Source organism: Drosophila subobscura, chromosome U, assembly GCF_008121235.1.
Source record: "Drosophila subobscura isolate 14011-0131.10 chromosome U, UCBerk_Dsub_1.0, whole genome shotgun sequence".
NCBI classification, from domain to species: domain Eukaryota; kingdom Metazoa; phylum Arthropoda; class Insecta; order Diptera; family Drosophilidae; genus Drosophila; species Drosophila subobscura.
In genome coordinates, this window is record NC_048534.1 from 9,853,011 (window position 1) to 9,875,017 (window position 22,007).

General features: G+C 47.5%; 7 protein-coding genes across 8 annotated transcripts; 2 read left to right on the forward strand and 5 right to left on the reverse strand.

The window, feature by feature from the left end:
• Positions 1 to 617: 617 nt before the first annotated feature.
• Positions 618 to 2,048, reverse strand: LOC117901881. The gene has a single exon (XM_034812838.1). The coding sequence runs from the start codon at positions 1,946 to 1,948 to the stop codon at positions 779 to 781; it is 1,170 nt and encodes a 389-aa protein (XP_034668729.1). The 5' UTR covers positions 1,949 to 2,048; the 3' UTR covers positions 618 to 778.
• Positions 2,049 to 3,466: 1,418 nt separating this feature from the next.
• LOC117901388 (ethanolaminephosphotransferase 1) lies at positions 3,467 to 6,846 on the reverse strand. Its single transcript, XM_034812121.1, has 5 exons — positions 6,439 to 6,846; positions 6,231 to 6,299; positions 5,539 to 6,161; positions 5,293 to 5,473; positions 3,467 to 4,524 (listed from the first exon to the last, which is right to left on the reverse strand). The coding sequence occupies exons 1-5, from the start codon at positions 6,514 to 6,516 to the stop codon at positions 4,186 to 4,188; spliced, it is 1,290 nt and encodes a 429-aa protein (XP_034668012.1). The 5' UTR covers positions 6,517 to 6,846; the 3' UTR covers positions 3,467 to 4,185.
• Positions 4,619 to 5,217, reverse strand: LOC117900995 (the record flags this gene model as incomplete). Its single annotated transcript, XM_034811592.1, has 1 exon — positions 4,619 to 5,217. A coding segment is annotated over one exon (573 nt), but the record flags the coding sequence as incomplete, so codon positions are not given.
• A 604-nt stretch (positions 6,847 to 7,450) lies between the features above and the next one.
• On the reverse strand, positions 7,451 to 13,772 carry LOC117900800 (centrosomal protein of 104 kDa). Of its 2 annotated transcripts, none has more exons than XM_034811286.1 (8): positions 13,593 to 13,772; positions 11,433 to 11,600; positions 10,282 to 11,374; positions 9,656 to 9,770; positions 8,590 to 9,593; positions 8,153 to 8,298; positions 7,987 to 8,088; positions 7,451 to 7,927 (listed from the first exon to the last, which is right to left on the reverse strand). In XM_034811286.1, the coding sequence occupies exons 1-8, from the start codon at positions 13,630 to 13,632 to the stop codon at positions 7,785 to 7,787; spliced, it is 2,811 nt and encodes a 936-aa protein (XP_034667177.1). In that variant the 5' UTR covers positions 13,633 to 13,772; the 3' UTR covers positions 7,451 to 7,784. The 2 variants fall into 2 exon arrangements, with proteins under 2 accessions (XP_034667177.1, XP_034667176.1); XM_034811285.1 differs by having other exon boundaries at positions 9,656 to 9,794.
• Positions 12,025 to 13,053, forward strand: LOC117900801 (cytochrome b561 domain-containing protein 2). The gene is made up of 3 exons (XM_034811287.1): positions 12,025 to 12,241; positions 12,345 to 12,537; positions 12,605 to 13,053. Exons 1-3 carry the CDS (start codon positions 12,077 to 12,079, stop codon positions 12,931 to 12,933), a joined length of 687 nt encoding a protein of 228 aa, XP_034667178.1. The 5' UTR covers positions 12,025 to 12,076; the 3' UTR covers positions 12,934 to 13,053.
• A 239-nt stretch (positions 13,773 to 14,011) lies between the features above and the next one.
• Positions 14,012 to 15,060, forward strand: LOC117900394 (probable dolichol-phosphate mannosyltransferase). The gene is made up of 3 exons (XM_034810748.1): positions 14,012 to 14,172; positions 14,232 to 14,442; positions 14,513 to 15,060. Exons 1-3 carry the CDS (start codon positions 14,069 to 14,071, stop codon positions 14,921 to 14,923), a joined length of 726 nt encoding a protein of 241 aa, XP_034666639.1. The 5' UTR covers positions 14,012 to 14,068; the 3' UTR covers positions 14,924 to 15,060.
• Positions 15,061 to 15,170: 110 nt separating this feature from the next.
• On the reverse strand, positions 15,171 to 21,458 carry LOC117900393. The gene is made up of 10 exons (XM_034810747.1): positions 21,060 to 21,458; positions 19,664 to 19,797; positions 19,419 to 19,600; positions 18,094 to 19,360; positions 17,934 to 18,039; positions 17,056 to 17,870; positions 16,265 to 17,000; positions 16,013 to 16,203; positions 15,481 to 15,956; positions 15,171 to 15,425 (listed from the first exon to the last, which is right to left on the reverse strand). The coding sequence occupies exons 2-10, from the start codon at positions 19,732 to 19,734 to the stop codon at positions 15,205 to 15,207; spliced, it is 4,065 nt and encodes a 1,354-aa protein (XP_034666638.1). The 5' UTR covers positions 19,735 to 19,797; positions 21,060 to 21,458; the 3' UTR covers positions 15,171 to 15,204.
• Positions 21,459 to 22,007: the final 549 nt, after the last annotated feature.

Below are 22,007 nucleotides of genomic sequence, written 5' to 3' on the forward strand. Positions count from 1 at the left end.
AAAACAGAAACCCGATTTCTGGACACACAGTTCAATGTCCGGCGAGCAAAGACTTCCGCATTGCTAGGGAACTGTGGGAATATGCACTGACGCTTGGATGCAGCACATCTAATGCTTCCTTAGACTCTAGATTTCTTGCATGTATCACATTTCAGACAACATTTGGTTCGGGTTCTTGCTGAAAGCAGCAGCTAACCCAATAACCTCGTTTCGGTCATCAAAAATATACTAATTGCTGGAATGTAATTTATGTTTTATTTACGCTTCCACTTAGCGGCAGCTCCCCGTTCTCTATCTCAGATCTCTTGGTCATTCAGGTTCAATGACCAATGATCAATCTCGGGAGAATGCATTGCACTACCCACAGGAAGAGGCTGCGCTTGAGGCAGTCTTTCTAACTGCAAACTGGTTTCAAATAGAGAGAGAGAAAAAAACCTGCAAAAATTATGGAGTTGCTGGCCTTTGTCTCTGGGTAATTGCTATTGGATGGCCTCCTGTCCCTGTCCCCTGTCAAGCTTCTATCTAGACTCATCCTTCAGCGCATCATCAATGAACCGTTAGACGCTTGCCGTGCTCTTCCGCATTGGCCCCAAGGCAAGGAAGATTTGCAAATGTCATTAACAGCTCGGGCATTACGTGTGTTTGTATTTATTTGTTATATAATAATAGTAGGCTCAGGCTCAGCTTAATTCTAGGTTGTGCAAAAGTGTATTTGTATTTAATCTATAACTAATGTTTAGGCTTTCATTTAGCAGCAGTCTGGTTGCTCTCGTCCGCGTCAGTAGCCCTCGATCTGGCGACACGCGCCGTAGCTGTCGCGCCTTTCGCCGCGAGCACAGCGAGCCAGTCCGTCCCGGAGCAGGGTCTTGGAATCGCCCAGATCGTCGGACAGCAGATCGAAGCTAATGATATCCGTTTCCAGCAGATGCTTGGGCTCCACCTGGGTGGGCTCTTCATCCAGCTGCCAGCCTCGGGCTTCGTTCAGGACATAGGCTGGGGCATCGATGGGCGGATACAAGGCATTGGCCTGGCCACTGAGCTCGCTGCGGTAGATGGGCACGCTGATGGAGCGTGGATGCGGTGCCGGGGCGTACTCGCCGCCAGCCAGGCGGTTGGTCTCCAAGTAGCTGTCGCCCCTTAGGGCGCGCGAATTGCGAAAGTAATGGGATCCGGGCTGATTGTAGCTCTCTAGCAGGTTCGATCCTGCAGCACTGCTCGTGGCCGGCACCGGCGGAAGGGCCTGGATGAGCTCTGGCTCTGCCTCCAGGTGGAAGGGTTTGATTAGCTGCGGCAATTGTATCAGCTGTGGGGGCAGCACATCCACCTGCTGGCGCTGCAGTCGCTGTGCCTGCTCCGTGTCACTGGCCGAGATGTCCACATGGTAGGGCGTGCGTCCCTCAATGAATTCGGGCAGACCCACCACAGGCTGTGCGGGCTGCTGAAGCTGTAGCTGCTGCTGCTGTTGATGCTGCAGCCTCTGGAGTTGGTTTCTTTGGTAGAAGGACTTCAGCGAGGGACTGCGTTGTGGGCTCTTGCGTTTGCCGCTCTTGGTCGATGCGCCACGGCTTAGGATGTCCAGCAGACTGAGTCCGTCCTGCGGTCCGGGTGGTATCAGCAGGATCATAAAGTTCTCCAGATCGGCGCGGATGTTGTACTGCCCCTCCTGTCGCTGGTCATAGGTGACGGTGCGACGACGCAGTGCATCGTCTTCCCCACTGCCCCCGGCAATCGGTGGTGGCTGCAGCAGAATCGGTTGGGATGATTCCGCTGCCTGTGCTGGCGCCATGGCTGGAAAATCTTCCTCCTTGAACAAAGTGCTTTGCTCCACCGCACCCACGGTGGTGGGGTCGAGCTTCTCTGTTGTGGTGCTCGAGGCTAAGTAGGACGCAGCTGTTGTCGCTGCCAGCAGCAGCATTAGCGGCAGCAGCGTGAAAGTCTTCCAGGTCATATTGGGATGATTCGATTGATACGATTCTGTGCCAGGTTCCGTCTCACGTTCTTAACTCTCGCGCTTCTGCCTCGCAACTGATTCTACGATCGTTGGGCAGTGCCTCGACAGCGCAGGCGCAACTTTCATATCTGTCTCTGCCGACTTCGCTGCTACTGCGGCTGCGGCTGCTTCTGCTGCTTTCTGGCTGGCTTTCTTCTCTCGCGCGATTCTCGATTCTCCATTCTCGATCTCGATCTGATGTTTGCTTTTGTCCACTCCACCTCCACCTCCATTCCACTTACTTTCTTGCTTATTCCCTGTTTTTCTTTTGTGCTCTGCCGTGCCCATTTCGGCTGCGTGACTGGGGGAGCTCTCTGTTTATTGATATTGGCCAGCGGTCAGCCGTTAGCCGCTGGTGCGGGCGAGGTTCTCACCGTCTCGACTCGCACAGTGGTACGTGAAATCAATTTTCACGCCAATTAGCTAATGAGGAAGCATTCCGTTCGAAGCTTCAGCTAATAGCCAAAGCACGTACTCAAGAGTAATGTCAGCTGAGCAAACCGACCATGGGGGGTTCTATTCAAAAAGGAGAGCTTTATGGAAACTACAAATATAGGTGCAGCATATAGTACATCAAATAAATATGAGTACATATTTATGTAGATATGTACATATGTGCGTATATGTATGTAATTCACTCTACATAAATGTATTCCCCGCTTAAAAGTCCTGTTGTAACCCAAACAGCTCCGAAAGTTGATTTCTAGAACTGAAATAATTCTGAATCCCACTGTAAACGCAAAAAGTATTAATTTCCAGCAAGGATAACGGTTAACGGCCATGTGACTCATTTTTGCGTTTTTAAGCGAAGACAGCACGCAAAACGGAACATTGCAATGCATGTTATACACGTGCACGTGAGAAGCAGCGCAGAGGCAGAGCCTTTTCCTATTCACTATAGATAGGAAAGTGCCGAGCCATGCCAAAGATCCAAAAGCTCAAAACATTGTAAATCTTAAAAGAAATATGCACTGCATACACTTACATGCAAATGGTTACATGCTAATTTAAATGCCTCCCAGCTAACAAAATTTTAATGCAATTCCTTGCTCATTTATCTGTTTGCTCCTTTTTAGATGGCTCGCCTTTTATGCATTTCAAAGCAGCATTCCGCTGGCTGGGTACTAAAACCTCTCAAGTTAGCTCTGCGATCTGGAATATAGATAAAACTCATACATTTATCATTGCTTGGCCGAGAAAGAGTCATCGCAAAAATGTGCTTGGCTTTGGATTTTTGTGTCAAAATATTGTGTTTTATTTTGTTTACTTTCTTTGTCTTTTACACACACACAAAATGTGACGACAGAGGGGTGTGGTCTGTTGTGGTGGGTGTTGGAGGGGGGTGTCTTAGGTTTCATACAATAAGCGTGCTGTGGCGCTATGGACGACGTCACATTACAGTTGAATGACATTGAGGTTTGTTTTTAAGAATAATAAATACCTTTGTTTTGTCTAAATAATTAGAGGTCTTTGCGGTTATTTGTTGTTAGAAATAGTACATAGTATTGCTGTGTTGTGTTGTGTTGTGTTGCGTGTGTCTGTGTCTGTCTCTAAGTGGAACAATCACAAAATAATACAATGGAAATAAATTAAGCATAGCGCATAAAAGTTATGCGAATACAAGCAAAAACTCTGGACCAAAGGAAGCGAGAGCTTTAGATTTACATGGTTTTTGGTTCTTAAGTAGTAGGAAAATGTGAAATAATTGTAAATTGTCTAACCTACATAGATGATGTTGTATACTGGTCGGTCTGTTCGGTGTTGCGTTAAGTTTTTGTTTAGTGGGATTTAATGCACTGGAACTTGTAAGGCTTATCAAATATTTATGTATATTTATGGGTCAAATCTTATCAGCGGATTAGACCACTTGTCATGATTACTAGTGGATATAATTAAGCTATGAAGGGGAATTAGTTATTAGTCCAGATAATGTTTAGTTGCTAAAGCTGCCCCACTTGAATTGTGGGTTTCTTTTTTGGAAGAGAGCATTACACAAAAAGGCTAAACAAGCTCCATCACTCGGCATTAATACTGGGATCAAGACCCATTTTAAAATTAAATTCTAACTAGGAAAAAATCTCATTAAAATCATTTAACTAAACAGCCTCCATGATGAACAGAAGAACATGCAAAAGAACAGAACTCTTGACCGAAAACACAAAATGAGCAAAACAGTTTTGACGCGCATAATCCTCCTAATCCTCCTTCTTGAGTGGTTCTTCTGGTTTCTGATTCTGATTCTCATTCTGTTCCGGTTCCAGCAGCAGCATCTTTTTCCGCTTCTCGAATTCCTCCTCTGGCAGCCGTTTGTTCACCGTGAAGCAGACACGATTGAAGTGTTCGCACATTTGGTTCACGACACTGGCCCCGTAGTGCCAGTGGGTCAGTGTGGTGGCAATTAGCAGTAGGTAGAGCAACGGCCGCTCCAGCAGCGGTATCCAGACGCTGAGCAGCAGCGAGAAGGCAAACATGGGTGTCTGCCAGTGCCAGGCCTCGCAGCGCGTCACCGACATTTGCGAGACAATCAGCCGACACTGTAATTAAAAGTAAGAGTGTGAAAAATAGCGAACAAATATGCTTGGGCCTGGGTGGGTGTTTCGCAGCTAATTTCTTATAATTTGTATTCCTTAAACAGACTTAAATTTGTTGCATTATTAACGATGTTTGTTGTTTTTGTCACGTAGAATCTGTTGTATCAAAGGATCGTTCTCGTGTGGAAAGGTAAAGATGCCGCGATCCTGCTTGAGGTAACGATAGGCGCGATCTTGATACCAGCCATAGATTTGATTCACAGTCATTGGCTGCGCCGTGGCATGCTCCACTTTCTGGATACCTTTCTCGATGCTGCTTTGGCTCTTGACATCCGACAGTCTCCCACTTATCTTCAATGACTCTGGATCGAGCTTCTCACGCATTTTGCGAATCTCCTCGGGAGTGCAATTGAAGTATGGCCAATCGTGACGAGCATAGAACTTGAGGGTCAACGGACGCTCATAGTCGGAGACAGTTAAGTGAATGACATCCTTGGTCTTGTCTGCCACAGCATTCGTCTCCTCTTTTTGTGCAGCATCCTTGGCACAGCGCCGACCACCGCAACAAAAAAGGCGGCATAACAAATGGGTTTTATTTTTGTTTTGCTTGTTTTTATCGAGTTGAAGCTCTGTCCCTGTGTTGACAGTAAACACATGGGACTCCCAGTGACTAACAACTTGACACACCCGTCGAAATGTTCCTTATCTAAATGATTCAGCGCACACGCGACACAGTTCGATAAGAGGCAAGGCTGTTGGCAGTTAACTTACGCTGACATTCGAGAAGATGGTGCCGCTGAGCATAAATACGGCACGAGGATCCGTCTCCATGATGTTGTTTGGCGAGATGTAGGGCCACATCAGCAGGATGATGAAGTACGAGACAAACGGCCACATGGGACGAACTGCTTCCCAGGGGGACAACATGCGGCCTGTGCGTTGTTTATAGGAGCTGCAAAATAAAGAAGAAGGAAATTATAAGAAACCCCAACTGCAACATTTCTCGCTTTTACTCACTTGTAGACATTGATAATGACTAGCGGAAGATTGGCCATGGCACTCACATGGAGCACGGCCTCCATAACATTGCCCATTGGCAGGGTGCCGAAGGAGCCCAGCGGCAGCTCGAACTTCCAACGCTCGAAGCCCAGCCACCAAGTGATCAAGTACATGGCAGTGCTGCCCCACATGCTCAGGTCGTAGCCCCAGGGCAGATACAATATGCCCGTATTGTACTTCTCCCAGTGGGACACAAAGAAGTTAAAGTAGACCGTGAGGCAGACGTAGTACATGCGCATCGGTCGCACCGAATAGACCCTGCTCCGGCCGAATATACTGTAGAGGCATGTGGGTATCAGCATGGCGGTGTACGAGTCCAGGCCGTGATCAAAGAGTTCGCCCAGTGGCCCGGACAGACCGATGCGTCGCGCCTGTTTGCCATCGATGCCGTCCAGCGTGTAGGCGAGGAAGATGTTCACGCCCGTGCACAGCCAGACCCACGAGGGTATCGGTGTGGTGTTCTCCTCCCCCGAGCTGGCCTCGAAATTCCAATCATAGTAGGAGAGCAGCACCAGATTCATGGCACTAAACAGGAAGCCCAGGAACGTCATCAGATTGGGCGCAAACCAGCGCGGGAAGAACTGCAAAGGCATTTGTCGATTAAAAATATTGATTTTTTTGTGCAAACAATGTCTGTTGTGTCCACAAACCTTGACCAACCAATTCCAGAATGGATGCATAACATATTGGCTCAGCGGGGAGGTGTCTATGGCGCTGTACTGTAAGAAATATGTACAAGAAGCGTACCAGAAATGGTTAATGAGAATAATGTATGATGTATGCTCATCAGGTAGCCTACAATTCAACTATAAATAGATTGGCGAATGAAGAACTGGTTTCCAACCGTCTGCTACCTACCTTGTAGTTGTCAAAGCCATTGATTTGCGACCGGCTCAGGTATTTGTAATCCATAATTCTCTTGAATAATTCGTGCATTTTGCAGGGTCTTGGGGTGGCGTGACGCACGTGCAGTCAGGGGTACTACCAAATCGGGAAATCTAAAGTATTTTAATCTACACGGAAAACACGCGAGCAGAGAGCCAAGACGCCCAGTGAAGCAGCGGGGTGGAGTGGGGTTTGATAATAGCAGCGCCTGATGTTAATTAAAATGATTTTCAGCACATTTTCGAATAGATTTGCACCACACGCCGACCGAAAATGGATTGAAATAATTATAGCGCGGGCTCTAATTCAGCTCGCATTTATTTTTATTGCAACAAAAAAAATTGCAAACAAAAAACGTTGCCGCCGCTCAGTGTGACCGCGGATTTATCGATCAAATATACCTATAAATAGACAGACGAAAATCACAAACTTAACACACGTAACCCCGCTCTACTTTAGGAGTTGAAAAAATTGAGTTTAGGCGCTGAAATTAATGACAATTTTTTGTTTCTTCTGGTACATTCAACTTTTATCTTTACAATTTTACAATAATATCTTTTAGTTTAAATGAGTAAACAATTTTTAAGCTGTATAATTTGCATGAGAATTTTGAAAAACCCCTTGGTCGACAATGGGTTAACGTTCTTTATTGCTTATTTTATTTGTATTTGAAAAAAAGCCGGCTGCTGTTCCAACGAAATAGTTTGACTGCATCAAGTTAATGACATTCTACAGGATTGTAGTCGGATATTAATTTTGTACAGCATTTCGCCATAGACAGCAATTTCATCGATAATGCAGTTGTCCTTATCTGGCGGGAATTACACGGTACTCTGCTTTTCTTGGTGCAAATCCTTTGCCTGCATCCACTGCCTATCTTGGCGGGAATTACACTGCCTTCCTTATGAAAATGCTTTTGTCTACGACTTTGTGGCCGCTGGTGTCAGCACCCACTCACCGCCTTGAGAAATAACAAACGCAAATGTTTGATTTAAAACTGTTTGGATGGGCTGGCTGTTTTTATTGTAAGGACGTTTCGAAAAATTCGTGTTATACTTAACAAATCACATTGCGTAAAAAACATACAAAAGAAACAACACACACACGCATAAACTAATTAACTAATTCGCATAACAAAATGTGTCTAAAAGGAATGTAGAGTGTAAAACAAATTGATTTAATTAACGCTTAACGTCACTGCAGCTGGAATGTTGTATGCTAGTTAGGTAGACCGATCATTCGCGTATCCTGGATTAGTATAAGTTGCTTCTAGTAAATTCGCTACATATGCCGATTAATCGATTAGATTGACTTGAGATTCAGTTTGATTTCTTTGCATTCTTTTTGCGTATGTTCCCGGGACAGCCGGCGGCACTTAGGAGATGCAACTTCCAGCCACCATCCAGAGGTAGATGCACATCGTCATGGCAGAGTGGACAGCGTGCCGCGCCCGTTTTCAGTTCTGAAAAGGAAAACATTATCACTATCAAAGGATCAGATGCGACTGCTCATGATGCCTACCACGACAATAGTCCTCCATCTGATGCAGCTCGTAGAGTTGCTTGTGCACCGATTCCGTACAACGGGCGCAGACCACGTAGCTCTCCTTGGCATCGCATTCCGCTGTGAAACAAAATGATCAATTGTGAACCCATTGAATCTGATGGAATATGTTTCTTGTACTTACTGGTCAGGTGATAGTTGAGGGCGGCTACCTCCAGCACTTGACTGCATTGTGGGCACTTGGTGAGAAACGGACAGGCCTTCCAGTAGTGTCGATCCAGCTGGGTGGCATCACTGCCAGCACACGACCAGTCACAAAATGGACATCGTCTGAAAGAAACAAATTTATGTATAACGAATGGGGACGTTTGTGAGACGCTTCGTACGCGTCACGACTTTTATACTCGGTCCTCGAAGAGTAAATAGAGTATATTGTATTTGTGCGCGAAAATGGATGTACAATTTTTCAACACAGCAAACAAAAACGAAAAAGGAAAGAGTTGAAAATTTGCTTGAATTAACTTTACTTTACTTTATGTTGGGAGCACCAGTCGAGGAAACTCGAGAGGCTTCAAGTCAAAAATTCCAAGACACAAAACTTTGCTCTGTCTCTTTACGTACATTTTGGGTGTGTTGTCCTCGGTGGATTCCGAATTGGAAGCAGATCCCTTTCGAGAATTCGATGCAGATAGCATGGAACGTTTCAGCTGCTCATTGTATTGCTGCTTTCCATTGCAGCTGGCATAGCCGTTGCTGGAACTCGAAGCAAGGCCCAAGGCCTGTCCGCTTTTACTTTTGAGCAGACGCTGTGAGGCATCCGAACTGGTTGTGGGCTTGTCTGCCGGTGGTGTGGCTGCATCCCCAACATATTTGCTGCCCTCGAGCAGCTCCTGCTTGCGCTCCAGGTCCAGCTTGTCGAATTCGGTGAAGAGTTGTCTGTACAGCAGATTGCGACGTGTGATGTCATCGTCCGGGGGCAGCTGCTTGCGCACCATGCGAGGGTTGAGCTTGTAGACCAGCAGAAGTATGCGTTCTGCCACCTTGCGCACGGGCTCGGCCGGATGGTGGATGCCAGAGCATCCGCACTCCGAGAGTGCCCGGCAGGTCAGTCCACTGTGCTTGTCCGTACTGATGCCCTGCGTGTGCACCAGCTGCTCGAGCATTTGCAGCCGGCTCATGGCTAGACGCTGATGGGTGCCGGAGCCCACGCTGCGCGAGAGGGCGGGAGCCACCAGACTCTGCTCGGCCACTTCCGGACAGGCAGCAATGCTGAGGATGGTGTGCTGCGCCAGGGTGTGCAGACGTGCCGAAGGATCGCCGGACTTGGCCAGCAGCTCGGGCAGCAGGCGGTCCACACAGCGGGCCACCTCACTAGGCGAGACACGTCCAGGAACAAATTCCAGGAACAGGACGCGCACCGTTTCCGTGGCCTGGCTGAAGACGGAATAGACGGCGTCACGCACGGCTCGATGGAGCAGCAGGGCAGCACTGCGCGCCACCTTATTGGGACTGGCTGCGTGCTCATTGCTGGCCACCTCCACCACCTCCAGCTCCTTTAGAAAGTTACGCAGTCTCATCAGGCCATCCTCTCGATCCTGAAACTGCCGCGAATAGAACTGCTCCACCTGCACGACACATTTAGTTTAAATTTGTTGTTTTATAAAAAGTGGATGAATAGTATTCTTACCAGTTCACTGCCAAAGACCAGAATGGGAAGGGCTGCCTGGCGACGTTCGCGATCGTTGAGGCGCGAACGTCCCCGGTTTGGGTCCGCTTCCAGCAGCGCATTGCCTTGGCACTCCCTTAAAAATTCATTGGTATTCGAACTTAACGATTTTTGTTGTTGTGTGTTTACGAAATGGCAACGTTTACGGTTATAGTTAACGGGTTGGAAAAAAAAGAAAGTAAAATCAATCAACAAAAGATTTTTTTTTTTTTTATATTTAATCGCTACTGCGAAATTGGTTGGTCGCAGAGATGAGTCCGCATTGACCAGGTACTTCAGTTTTGTGTTGAATATTATAAAAAAGTTACTGAAAATTTTGAACTCAAAAAAGAGTTGTTTGCCGAACGAACACTAGAAATAGAATGCAACAAAAGATTTCAAAACATTCGACGGTCGGTTAGTGTTGGGCTACGGAAAAATGCTTGTTAGTGTTGGCAAAAAACCAAACTATGTCTACAATTATCGACTGATTCTATCATGCAACACTGTAACATCGATAGCTATCTAAATAAATACAAAGTTATGACAGTTAATTCTTTAAATCTTTTTCTATACACAGATATTGCCTCAAAGATTGGTAGACTCACTGTCTCAATGCGGGTATGGCACGTTCCTCGTAGTCCTCGTATGAGTTGCGAGGGACACTCTTGTTGCGTCGCCTCAGCGATCCCTGGCGGCTGCACATGGGTGAACTGTGGCGCGATGGCAGGCGCGGCGATTGAGGTATCTCGTCGTGGGACTTCCGCCAACCAGTAGCATGTGTGGGTGTGGCATGGAGGGCAGCTGGTGCTGTTGCGACTGGGGCAGCTGACACGACCACCACGCTCTCGTTGCTGGCCTGTCCCAAGGAACCATCTGTCGACGATTTATCGTCCTGACTGGCAATGCTCTTTGGACTCAGGGCCGCCTCGGCCAGGGCGTGGGCCACTTCCTGGAGACTTGGAGCCGGTGGCAGGCTGGGCTTTCCTCCCGCATAGATCTCACAGCTCTGATCATTCGAGCTTTGGACGCCCTGGGTCTCCAGGAGCTGCTGCACCTGCAACTGCCTAAGCACAGCTGCTCGATACATTTCCATTTGCTCCTTCCTTAGCTTGGCTGTGGTGAAGTCCTCCTGCTGCACCGCTTGCCGCTTGGCCAGAGAATATCGACCCAAGCGCTCTCCCGCTGTTCGCAGCGCTGTCATGCAGAGCTTCAGCTTCCGGGCGTATTCAAATCTCTCCGAGCTGACCGCCAGCGTTTTACGCTGCTCCAGTTCCCTGATGTACTTCACAATGGACTCCTCCACGTACATGGAGAAGAGCAAGTCATCACAAATGGAAGCCAGGGCCAGTTCTCCGGTGGCCGTGTCCAGGGGTGGGGCCTCGCTGCCAATGTGCTCCTCGACATTCCCATTGCCATTGCTGCTAGTTCCCACGTCAAGATCCTCGCCCAGCACATTTACCGCCAGCAGGGAGATCTGACTAGTTCTGTTGTACTCATTGTTCTGGGATCCAATGAGGCGCAGCTTCAGGTGCGTGCCCCGCCTTGGAGTAACGGTAACGCTCTGCAGCTCCCGCGACTTGTAGTTTGTGTTGGCATTATCGGCCAGAGCCACGAAGCCAAGGAAATCAAAGTATTGCGACGACGGTGTGCTGGGCAACGACTTGGGTGAATAGTGCAGCCAGAGTTCAACTTTCTCAGCTGTCAATGGAAAGAGAATCGAATCAGCAATGAACTTTGAACTTGAATGTACTCTTACGTATGAGATACTGGTGGGCTAAGAGTTGTATGCGATAGATCTTGGCCGGCTGCTGGAAACGCAGAATTATGTCATGTGTGGCGAGGCTGCCGCCCACCGTGCTCCTCCAGCCGTGCACAGTGGGTCCATGTGTATTCAGTTCGCTGGCCGGAAAGTTCACATCCTCATCTACAAATATGTAGTAAAAACAAATTTAACAAGTCAGCATTACTGTGCTGTGATCGAAAGAGCGCAACACGCTGCTCTCTTACTCCCTCTCTTTACTGTGAGCCACGCACACCTAAATACGGTTATCTCTCTTCTGCTCTTTTCATGCCCATTAGCAGTAAGAGAGTAAGGGTATATTCGTTCGTTAATTGTCACTACTGCTTGTCTGTTTATCGCTTCCTGGAGTTTGGTAATTAAACATATTTTGGATATTTTTTAATGTATCTATTGAAAATGAATACTAGTAACGTTGTTTAGTGAACGAAGCGGGTGCATTGTTCTACCTATTGATGTGATTAGAGGGTATCCCCTAGTTGTAACGTCGACTATATTCTTCCAGTTCTCTCTCCAGTTGTTTTTCTGTTTTGTATTTAAGCGACGTGCCAGCTCTGTGTTCATTTAGTTGCTCTGCGCCACACTAAATTAAGCACAGAATCATGGCAGAAGGCTATGGTGGAGCCGCCTCCTGGCTGCAGATACAAAGTCTGCTGAACAGCATTAATCATATGCTAATTTTCTTGGTGGCCACCTTTTTCTTTGTCCTGGCACGCAGCCTGGACTTCAAGGAGACGGCCATGCACATGTTCCTGACAGGCGTGGGTGTGAGTACCGGCTATCGCGTTGACAAAAATCAGCCACTATCAGCGACACATCAGTTTTTATCTTATCGATCCTCTAAACAGTAATTCCCTTCCCTTTGGACAGTTCCACGTCCTAATCGCCCAAGCTATGATGTCACACTACAAGGTTAACCCCATCACCCGCTGGCTGTCGCACCGCAACAAGTCGCGCTTCCATGGCATTTTGCAAATCCTTGGTGGCTCCATGGTCCTACTGGGGGGACTGGGAAAGTTCAACAGCAAAGATGTTCACTTCAACACTTGGCATGGGCGCGTGGGTGAGTGGCTGTCTTTATGGCTCATTGACTGCTTGATGCTAATCTATTTAAATGTCTGTTGTTGCAGGCTCCGCGGCAACCTTCTTCTGCGCAGCCAGCATTGTGGGCGGTCTGGCAAACTATTTCCAGCCAAAGTTGGCCCTCAAACTGTTCCCCCCCTCAGAGCTGCGCTTCCGGCATAATCTTTTCGGCCTGGTCACCTATACGCTAGGCATGGGCGCCATCTACCTGGGCTACTACTCGAAGTTCTTCACGAAACATGTGGACAATGATTTTATTCCCGGCATGATGCTCGTCACATCGTTGGTCTATGTCCTGACCATCATCTCCCCCGTTTCGGCGCTCTTGAGCAAGCTCAAGTATAGACAGAAGAAAAAGCAGGAGAAGGCCAAGTAAATAAACCTGTCAAACCGTCTACCAAGGCAAATGGTAAGGCTACGGAGGCTATTTGGGCAATATTTGGGGGTTACATAGTACAAAATAAAGCGCTTGGCACACTGCCAATAAATCTGTAAAGAATATCTTTGTCCGCATCTCTAATTGGATATGCAGACATCGAAAAAGGGAGACATTTTATGACAATCTGTCAGGTTTACAATGATTTATTTGGGACCAAGACGGTAGTTTTTACAAAAGTTGGTTTTAATTTGAGGGTATTTAAAGTGTCGTTGCTGGCTAGAAATGCTTGATTGTCTGTGCAATGTTCCATAACAAATCACCTGGAACGGCAATTAAAAACATTGCCTGAGGGAAACACCCGTTAAGAAACTACCTTTAAGTCTGCCCGAAATTTAAACCTACTTTCTGCTGCACCTTACGGTACATATTTCAGTGCGCTGTATTGATTTCTCAAGTGCAGCCAACTGATAGTGCGACATGGGTAAGGTGGGACGGTGAACGTATGCTTACATGCAGAACTGCAGCAGTTGCTAAAACAAAATGAAAGAAAAAAACATATGATAAATCATAAAATAAACAAAATTAAACCAAGAACAAAGTAATCCAAACCAAAATGTAATGTTCTGGGAGTTTTGCATTCCATGCCGCTTGTTTACCTGAGGCGAACACCACATTAAATGGTATCTTTTTGGCCATTCTGATGATGTAAAAACACACGCAAGTATGCCGCGGGACATATACACGGACACGACCAGGCACTCACGACGCGACAGTTGCTAAATAACGCTAAAAACTTTAAACAAAATTAAAACAATCACGACCCCCGAGCAGACGGCCAGTGTTATAGAGCTGCACAAACAATCGATAATTGGCATTCGATGTTTTTGAAAATTTTGGAAACAATTGAAAAGTTTCAATATTCATTTTTAAGTTTTATAGCTTCTGCCATTTTTGATGACGGTGTTTATATTAAATGCTTACTTCATTTCATACATTAATTTGTTTTAATTAAAATAATGTTTAAATGTCGACATATCGATACATCGAAAGACGGCGGCCAGCTGTTTGACACACTGCAACACTGCCTTAATTGGCTTAAAAATTGTTTTTACACAACCCAAAACATATAGCAATGCCAACAAATGCTCACAAATACAGCATTTTGCTGCCCACCTACAATGAAAAGGACAATTTACCAATTATAATATGGCTGATTGTGAAATACATGAAGGCCAGGTGAGTAGCTAATCCACATCGGAGCAGAAACAGTATTTACAAAGTGTCTCCCTTTGCAGCGGCTACGAGTACGAGGTGATTGTGATAGACGATGGCAGTCCAGACGGAACATTGGATGTGGCAAAGGATCTGCAGGGCATCTACGGGGAGGATAAGATTATCCTTCGTCCACGCGGCTCCAAGCTGGGCTTGGGCACAGCCTACATTCATGGGATCAAGCATGCCACCGGAGATTTTATAATTATAATTGATGCGGACTTGAGTCATCATGTGAGCATAGATAACACCACCCTCCGTGTGACGTGTACATGAAAGTGTAAACGAATCTCGCCCCATACAGCCCAAGTTTATACCGGAGTTCATCGAGCTGCAGCAGAAGGGCGACTATGACATTGTTTCGGGCACTCGGTATGCCGGCGACGGCGGTGTCTATGGCTGGGACTTCAAGCGCAAGCTCATCTCACGCGGCGCCAATTACCTCTCGCAGGTGCTGCTCCGCCCCAATGCCAGTGATCTGACGGGGTCGTTCCGTCTCTACAAAAAGGATGTGCTAGAGAAGTGCATCGCCAGCTGTGTGTCCAAGGGCTACGTCTTTCAAATGGAAATGTTGGTACGAGCGCGCCAGCACGGCTACACCATTGCCGAGGTGCCCATCACATTCGTGGATCGCATCTATGGCACATCCAAGCTGGGTGGCACCGAGATTATACAATTTGCTAAGAATTTGTTGTATCTATTCGCCACCACATAAATCAAAGAGAAAATGCGACCGGACTGAGTGGATTTTTAAATTAATTATTTCTTTGGATTTTCTTTGCATTTTTTGTACATTTGGTAAGATTTGTTTTAAAGAATTTTACATACAACTAATGAATTATGCATGAGAAATTTGTTTGTTTGTTTGTTTTTTTGCCGTATTTATAATAGTTCAAAATTCTGTTATTTCCTTTGGTTTCATTTTCTTGTAGGAGGAGCGGAGCGAGCTTCATTTTTGTAATTTGAATAATGATAACTAACTTTAATTGATTTAATTTAATTACTCAAGTCGAAAACTTTGTGCTGGTTATCTGGATTGCCATACAATGTGCCGCAGTCATCCTCCAGTGCGTCGCCGGAGCCACCGCCGTAGTTCTTCAGTGCCAACGTAAGCAGCGCATTGCGATCCTTGAGCGCCAGCACGACAAACGCGCCATTGGGCAGTATCTCGCAGGTGCTCACCTGAGCGGGTGGCTTGAAAACTGCCAGAGATTTGGCTGCACGAAAGAACGAAATAATAAGAAAATTCCATCTGCAAGCAGAAAGACTCACCTGAGTTGAGTTCCCACATGCGTATGGCCGTGTCGCGTCCCTCCTTGTCATAGGAGACCAGCACCTTGCCGAGTGGATCGAGCTTCAAGAATGTCACCGGTGCATTGTGGCCAATTAGGGTGCACTTGCAGTTGCCTGTGACCAGATCCCAGATGACTATTTTGGCATCCTCCAGACCAGCTATCACACAGGCATTCAGCTGGGAAATGGCCAGGGAGACGGTGTTGCAGCTGGGCTTCCACTTCTTGAACAGAGTTCCACTCTGCAGATCATAGACCACAATGAAGTTCGGTGTGGTTGGCTCATTCAGCTCCTTGGCCACCACACAGACATAGGAGCCCTCATGGGTAATGGCCGAGAGTGCGGTCATAAAGTCATGATGTGGTATACGCAGGTCATAGAGGAGTTTCCGCTGCGACAGATGCCAGACGAGCAAGGGGAAGGGCTTCTGCGTTTCATCGCCACACACAAGAATGCTGGAAATAATAATTGTTACTGGTTTTCGCCAAAGAATCAAACTTTTGCCACTTACCGTCCATCACCAGAGACCAGCAGGGAGTTGAGGAAACGATCTTCACCAGCCTTAAAAGTGGTCACACAATCCCCCGAGTCCAGATTCATGAGATTCACATACATCCGATTACGGGAGAGGCAAACCAAATGATTCTGATCATGCAGACCGAAGTAGGGCATCTTTTGGTTCATTACGCCCTTGAGTGTGACCTGAAGGTGGAAGGGAAAGGCATTAACAATCATCAATCACCGTTTATGTGCAGATACTTACCTTAAACTTTCCCTCATCCAGATTGATGACACGAATCTCGCGGCGACAGAGCACCGCCGCCTCGTAGCTGCCAACGGGACACATGGCCGTTGGCTGTTGGATGCCCTGCAGCTCTCTGATGCGGCAGCAGTTCTTTACATCCCAGATGCAGATCTCGGCACGTTCCGTGCACAGTGAAGCCACATAGCAGCCCGGTTGGGGCAGATTCATCAGCAGATCGTAGCCCTTGACAGGAGCAACAGCAACAGCATCGCCGGCATCTTCAGCCTGCTCTTCCTGTTCATTGCCATTCTCTGCGTCTAGATCCGCATTGAGAATCTCGAGAAAGGCAAACTCCAGCTCATTGGTGTACTCCCACCAGGAGCGTATCTTCTGGTCATCCTTGAGTGCGGGCGACTCCCTGAAGCGCGTCTTCAGATAGTACTTCATAAGCGTATAGAACTGTTGCCCATCGTAGCTCAGCTCGTGCAGATACTGGACGAGAAACTGTTTGAGGAAATTGATATGCACATAGCCGGTGGATCCATCGCTGCCAACAGCGGCCAGCCACTCGGCGTGGAGGATGTCGTGCATCAGATGATCCGGCCCCGTGGCATGCACCTTGTTGGCAATCCATTGGAGGTCCGTAAAGTAAAAGCAATTGAAGAGTATGTCGATCTTGTGCGTCGCCGGCTTGTCCTCAATCACGGCACAGAAGTGATGATAAGGCAGTTTTAAGTACTTCTGGTAATTGTAGCTGCAAAAATCGAGGATAAGGATATGGGGTATGGACATCCTGTATGTGAACTTACGTGCTGGCACCTTGGCTACCCTTGAACTCGCTGTCCTGTCGATCGAAGTAGTCCCGCAGCGCTTCATGTACCAGCCACTGCTTCTGCGCATACCTCGCCAGGACGGCGCGTCCAAAGCTTCTGTCCGCTATCCTAATATTCTTAAGACCTAATAGCATTGGTCCCATCAGCCAGCAGAACTTGGACCATATCTTGAAGGCGACCTGCGCCTCCAGCTGCGTCATCTTCTGGAATACACCCAGACAATCGCTCTCTCTGATGCCCCACGGCGACAGCCGCACTATCAGCAGCAGCAACTCCACCTGATCCGTCGCAAACTTAGTCTCCAGCACCTGTAGTATCCGACTGGAGATGTCGCCTATCTCGCTGATCGGCTGCGCCACATGCCCCAGCCAGGCCAGCCACCACAGCGACTTGGCATGGTAGGGCGTCTTGCCATGCAGCGACTTCCATTCGTCGGGCAACTTGAGCGCCCCATTGGCCGCGTAGAAGTCGCCGCCGCCGGAGCTGAGTATATCGTGCCACTGACGCTCCGTAAACTGTCTCAAGCGCAGAAAGCAACGCTGCGGTATGCCCAGCTGCGCCAGCGCGCCGAGCATATCAAAGGAATCAACCTGCTCCTGCTCCTCCTCCGTCGTCTGCTCCTCCTGCAGCTCGCTGACTGTGAGGATGAGCTTCGAGTGGCCCAGCTGCTGTGGCAGCCAGTCCAGTGCCGCATCGCGCTGCAGCTCATCCACGCCATCAATGATGAGCACAAAGAGACGCTGCTGGCGTGCCAGTATGTCCCGAATGACACCAGCATAGCCCTCGAGGGTCTGTTGGGGATAGAATGTGATCAAATGAGAAACTGTAGCTGCTTCCAGGAGCTGTTCACTTACATGTGGCACCTGACACTGTTGGCCCGACTCCAGCACCGACATCTGATTGGCCATGGAGCCCAGCAGCGAGGTGAGATCCGAGGAGCGAGCACTTAGGTTGGCATATCTGCAGGAAACATTAGCAGTAGCTCAGCATTTGTCAGTATTTTCATACATTTACCTTAAAATCAGCTGAGCCTCTGGCTTCCAGCGGTGAACATTCTCCATTATCTTGGACACGAGCACACTCTTGCCGCTCCCCCGATCGCCGGACACGACCAGCGGCTGAGCTGTGGCATCGCGTATGTAGCGCTTCACATCGTTCATAATGTCAAAATTTGCCGAGTTTTGTGCCAGCAGCTTGGAGTAGTGTCCGATAAGCTGAAGCTCCTCGAGCAGCACCCTGTCCACGCCCAGCGTGTTGTAGGGTATGCTGCTCTTCTGCTGATGCTCCTCGAATATGGCAGCCAGCGACTTGTCCAGCAGACTCTCGATTACAGCGGAGAGTTCCTCGTCCAGTATGTTCATGGTGGGCAGCAGGCGAATGAGATTTTTCTCGCACAGCTGACTCTTGAGCTCCGAATAGATGCGAGTGATGCGACGCAGCACCTCCAGCTCCAGCTGGCTGGCATTCTCTGGCGCTCGAGAGTAATGGGCACCCGTCTGTATCCATATGCAGCGCTTGGCAAGCTCCTGGCTCATCAGCACCGTGTTGTTGATCTCCTGCTCCACGACCGTGGTCAGATACGAGTCCTTCACATCGTCCGAGAAGAGGCGCAGCAGCACCGCCAGCAGCTCGTTCAGCTCACCGTTCACCTGCGTGGAGTACGGATCGATTTGCTGCGTGTAGAGGCGATGGCACATCGGCTGGTAAGAATTGTCAATGGTGTACCACTTTTCGAGCAGCAGCTTTTCCGCATCGCTGGCGGTGCCCAGCACCGAGGTGAAGTCCTGACTCTCGATGGTCAGCGGCAGCATCGGTGTGCCCAGTGTGGAGCCCAGAAAGAGAACCGGGATGATGTAGGCGCCGGCAGAATGTCGCGATATTTCGCACAGGCAATTGGCAGCCTCCTCATGACCACCCTGGGCCTCCAGCGGTGTCTGGGTCCAGCGCTTGACCTCCTGCAGGCGTGAGAAATCCTTCTTGGCATTGCCATTGGTCTGCTCCACATGCTCCTCGCTGTCATGGACATCGGCAATGATGAAATCGAATCCACGGCTTTGGCACTTGCTCTTGAAATGTTTATACAGACTGTAGATGACGCGCTTGTGCTTCTTGTACTCGGTGCTATTGTCAGCCAGTATGTAGATGACGATCTTCTTGTCACGCTCAACTTTGCGGCCAGGCGGTGGCTTGCCCTGCAGCATGCTCAGATTTCCCATGCCCGGATTGGCATTGGCCACATCGCTGGGCGCCAGCGCCCCCTGCGGTGTGGTGATGTTGGAGTCTGTCAATTAATAATATTATTATTTGCTTCAAGCTTCTGCTGATTTGTGGCAACTCACCTTTTTCCGTGGTCTTAGTCGCCGCTGTCTGTGCTGCTGGCTGTGTCTGATTGCCATTGGCCTCTGGCGCTGGGGTTGTCTCTGGCAGAGCCTCCACAGCGGCCAGTGGTGCACGCTTCTCATTGCCCGTATCATTGGTTATCAGTGCATCCTTTTTGTCTGCCTCCTGGTAAGGTGGGGAACTGCAAAACATACAAAAATCAATTAGGTTTGGGTTATTCCTGCTCTCTCTCTCTCCCACTCACTCGTCGGACTTCTCGGAGCCACTGTCCTTGTCCTTCTTTTTCTTCTGGCCGGAGCTACACACGTTGCCCATGTTGTGACGAAGTTGAGCCTCTGTTTGTCCTTCTAGTTTAACTTAAAATTGACTATGAATGTCCTGCAATGGGTAGAAATAAAAGGAAATAAATATATTTCTCAAGTTTAAGTTGGCTATAGCAGCTGTGCCTCTCCTCTTGCAGCTGTTTAAGATTTAGTACCTTCGATTAAGTCCTTTGCTGATAAATCTGACACGATTCAGAGCTATCTACCTTGGAACATCTTAAGTTTTCATTGAAAATCCTCTTATTCCATGCATATTTGATGGTTTCTCATATCTTTCTTTTTCACCCACAACAGGTCAATGACAAAAACAAAGTCCAGCACATCCCGTTAGAGAGCGAGCAAAGGCAGAGAGGAGAGCGCGCGCGAGAGCGTGAATGAGAGAGCGGAGAAAAAACAAAGTCCTGCACATCCCGTTATAGAGCGAGAGTGCCAGAGAGGAGAGCGCGTGGCTGAGAGAAAGCGGATGAAAGCTCAGGCAGGTAGAACGAACGAACAAACGCATGCTCTCTGCTTTGCTCTACTCTGCTTGGAACTGAACCTTTATAGAGATTTTCTGCGTTTGAATTGGCATTGACGTTAATCAAGTGGGTCGGACTGGCCTGGTTGGATGGATTGGGTGGCTGGGTGGTGGGTCTCTGTCGGCTGGTCTGGGTCTGGGTCTCGTCTCGGATTTATTGCGGGCAATGCGCTTGGCTGGATTTTTGTGTACACGCTTGAAAATTGTTGACGCGCGCGAGCTCCCTCTCTACCCCTCACACTCACCCTTTATCATTCCCTCTCTGTCGCTCCTGCTCTTCAGAATCTCTATAGATGCTAAATATGTTTTTTTTGTGCTGTTAAGTATTTATTGGATATCAAAATATGTTCAATCGCTCGGACAGACAGACGCACACACATAATTTTTCTGTCTTTCGCATTCAATTTAAATTCTTTCACCAAAAGCTAAAAATACACACATTTCCCCTATATACACCGAGAGATACTTGTATATGCTGCGGTGGGAGGGGGAGGGGGTTATTTTTTGCATCTGGCTAGTTCGACATTTTGTCGCAGATGTATTTCGAAATGGTTCAATATCAATTAATTTAGCCGAACCTTTCGTTTTTCCCATTGCCCCACTCAACACTGGGCACTATACATAATATGTACATATGTATTTATGTATGTACATATGTATGTACACCTATGTATGTATTCTGCTCCCTCTTCACTCAAGGCGTACATACAGTAATCACCGAGTGTGTGTGCCTATGTGTGTGTATGCATCGTTTAGTTGGTTAGTTGATTTATTTTAATACACAAATTTCTGGCACTTACTTTTCTTTACGCGCTTTTCACATGCGCCCCCGCCGAACAGTACCGTACCCGCACAACCGCACAACCGTACAGTCGCACTTCACTCTCCCCAAAGCACGTTCCCGTACACCCGTAACCGTACCGACACCGAACCTAAATCTAAAACATTTTCCACCCACTGCACTTGCACTTTGCTCAATTAATTGCTTAATCAAAATGTTTGTTACACTCTTGCTGCCCCGAAGACATTTTCGCCTCTACAAAAAAGTGTCTATTTTTTCAGCGTGTGTGTGCGTGTGTTTTTCTGGCGTTTTTTGTGTATTTTTTTTTGTATTTGCTTGTGCGCGCTTTGGATAGTTTTTCCCGTGACTGTGCGTAGTGTGCTCGGTGCTGTGCGTTTTCACTGCTTCTGCCCGTGAGCAACGGAAAATTGTGTGCGCCGCGCGAGCGAGCGAGCAAACGACTGAGAGAGGAGAGCGCGTATAAGTAGTGAAAGCTTTCTTTAATGCTCTCTCACAAAAACCTCTGCTGCGAGGGCTTCACAGCCACAACCCCCGTTGTGTGAAAAAAGTTCAATAAAAAGCAACCGAACAAGTGCTTTCGGCATTTTACCGTTACAGGTGGGACTTGAAAAGTTGATAAGAACAATTTTATGATGTGATAAGAAATTATTGATTAAACTTGGTTGTTTATAGAATTTTAGAATTATTATTATATATTTTTGTTAATTTAATTAAATTAAATGTCAATTAAAAAACAAATTTATGTTTCACTGTTTGTATCTAAATTGATTGAAAGTTTAACAATTTAACCAATAAACACTTACTATATTATTTTTAACTATGATATGAACAAATATCTAAATTATTAAAATATTATTTGTTGGTTCGTGAGGAAAGGTGTTTCACAAATCTTTTCAACTATCTAAAAGGAGACGGGAAAAATGGTTTAGTTTTGGCTATTTAAAAC

Coding starts and splice junctions, on each gene's coding strand:
- LOC117901388 (XM_034812121.1), bottom strand. CDS start 6,516: ATGCACGAATTATTCAAGAGAATTATGGATTACAAATACCTGAGCCGG. Junction 5,474..5,538: donor GTCATTATCAATGTCTACAA/GTGAGTAAAAGC, acceptor TTTATTTTGCAG/CTCCTATAAACAACGCACAG. Junction 4,525..5,292: donor CCATCTTCTCGAATGTCAGC/GTAAGTTAACTG, acceptor TTTTAATTACAG/TGTCGGCTGATTGTCTCGCA.
- LOC117900800 (XM_034811285.1), bottom strand. CDS start 13,632: ATGGCCAAAAAGATACCATTTAATGTGGTGTTCGCCTCAG. Junction 9,795..10,281: donor GCCATACCCGCATTGAGACA/GTGAGTCTACCA, acceptor AAAATCGTTAAG/TTCGAATACCAATGAATTTT. Junction 8,299..8,589: donor GAGGACAACACACCCAAAAT/GTACGTAAAGAG, acceptor TGTTTCTTTCAG/ACGATGTCCATTTTGTGACT.
- LOC117900393 (XM_034810747.1), bottom strand. CDS start 19,734: ATGGGCAACGTGTGTAGCTCCGGCCAGAAGAAAAAGAAGGACAAGGAC. Junction 19,361..19,418: donor GACTAAGACCACGGAAAAAG/GTGAGTTGCCAC, acceptor ATTAATTGACAG/ACTCCAACATCACCACACCG. Junction 16,204..16,264: donor TGGATGAGGGAAAGTTTAAG/GTAAGTATCTGC, acceptor TTCCACCTTCAG/GTCACACTCAAGGGCGTAAT.
- LOC117900394 (XM_034810748.1), top strand. CDS start 14,069: ATGCCAACAAATGCTCACAAATACAGCATTTTGCTGCCCACCTACAAT. Junction 14,173..14,231: donor GTGAAATACATGAAGGCCAG/GTGAGTAGCTAA, acceptor CTCCCTTTGCAG/CGGCTACGAGTACGAGGTGA. Junction 14,443..14,512: donor ATGCGGACTTGAGTCATCAT/GTGAGCATAGAT, acceptor CGCCCCATACAG/CCCAAGTTTATACCGGAGTT.
- LOC117901881 (XM_034812838.1), bottom strand. CDS start 1,948: ATGACCTGGAAGACTTTCACGCTGCTGCCGCTAATGCTGCTGCTGGCA.
- LOC117900801 (XM_034811287.1), top strand. CDS start 12,077: ATGGCAGAAGGCTATGGTGGAGCCGCCTCCTGGCTGCAGATACAAAGT. Junction 12,242..12,344: donor TGTTCCTGACAGGCGTGGGT/GTGAGTACCGGC, acceptor CCCTTTGGACAG/TTCCACGTCCTAATCGCCCA. Junction 12,538..12,604: donor CACTTGGCATGGGCGCGTGG/GTGAGTGGCTGT, acceptor CTGTTGTTGCAG/GCTCCGCGGCAACCTTCTTC.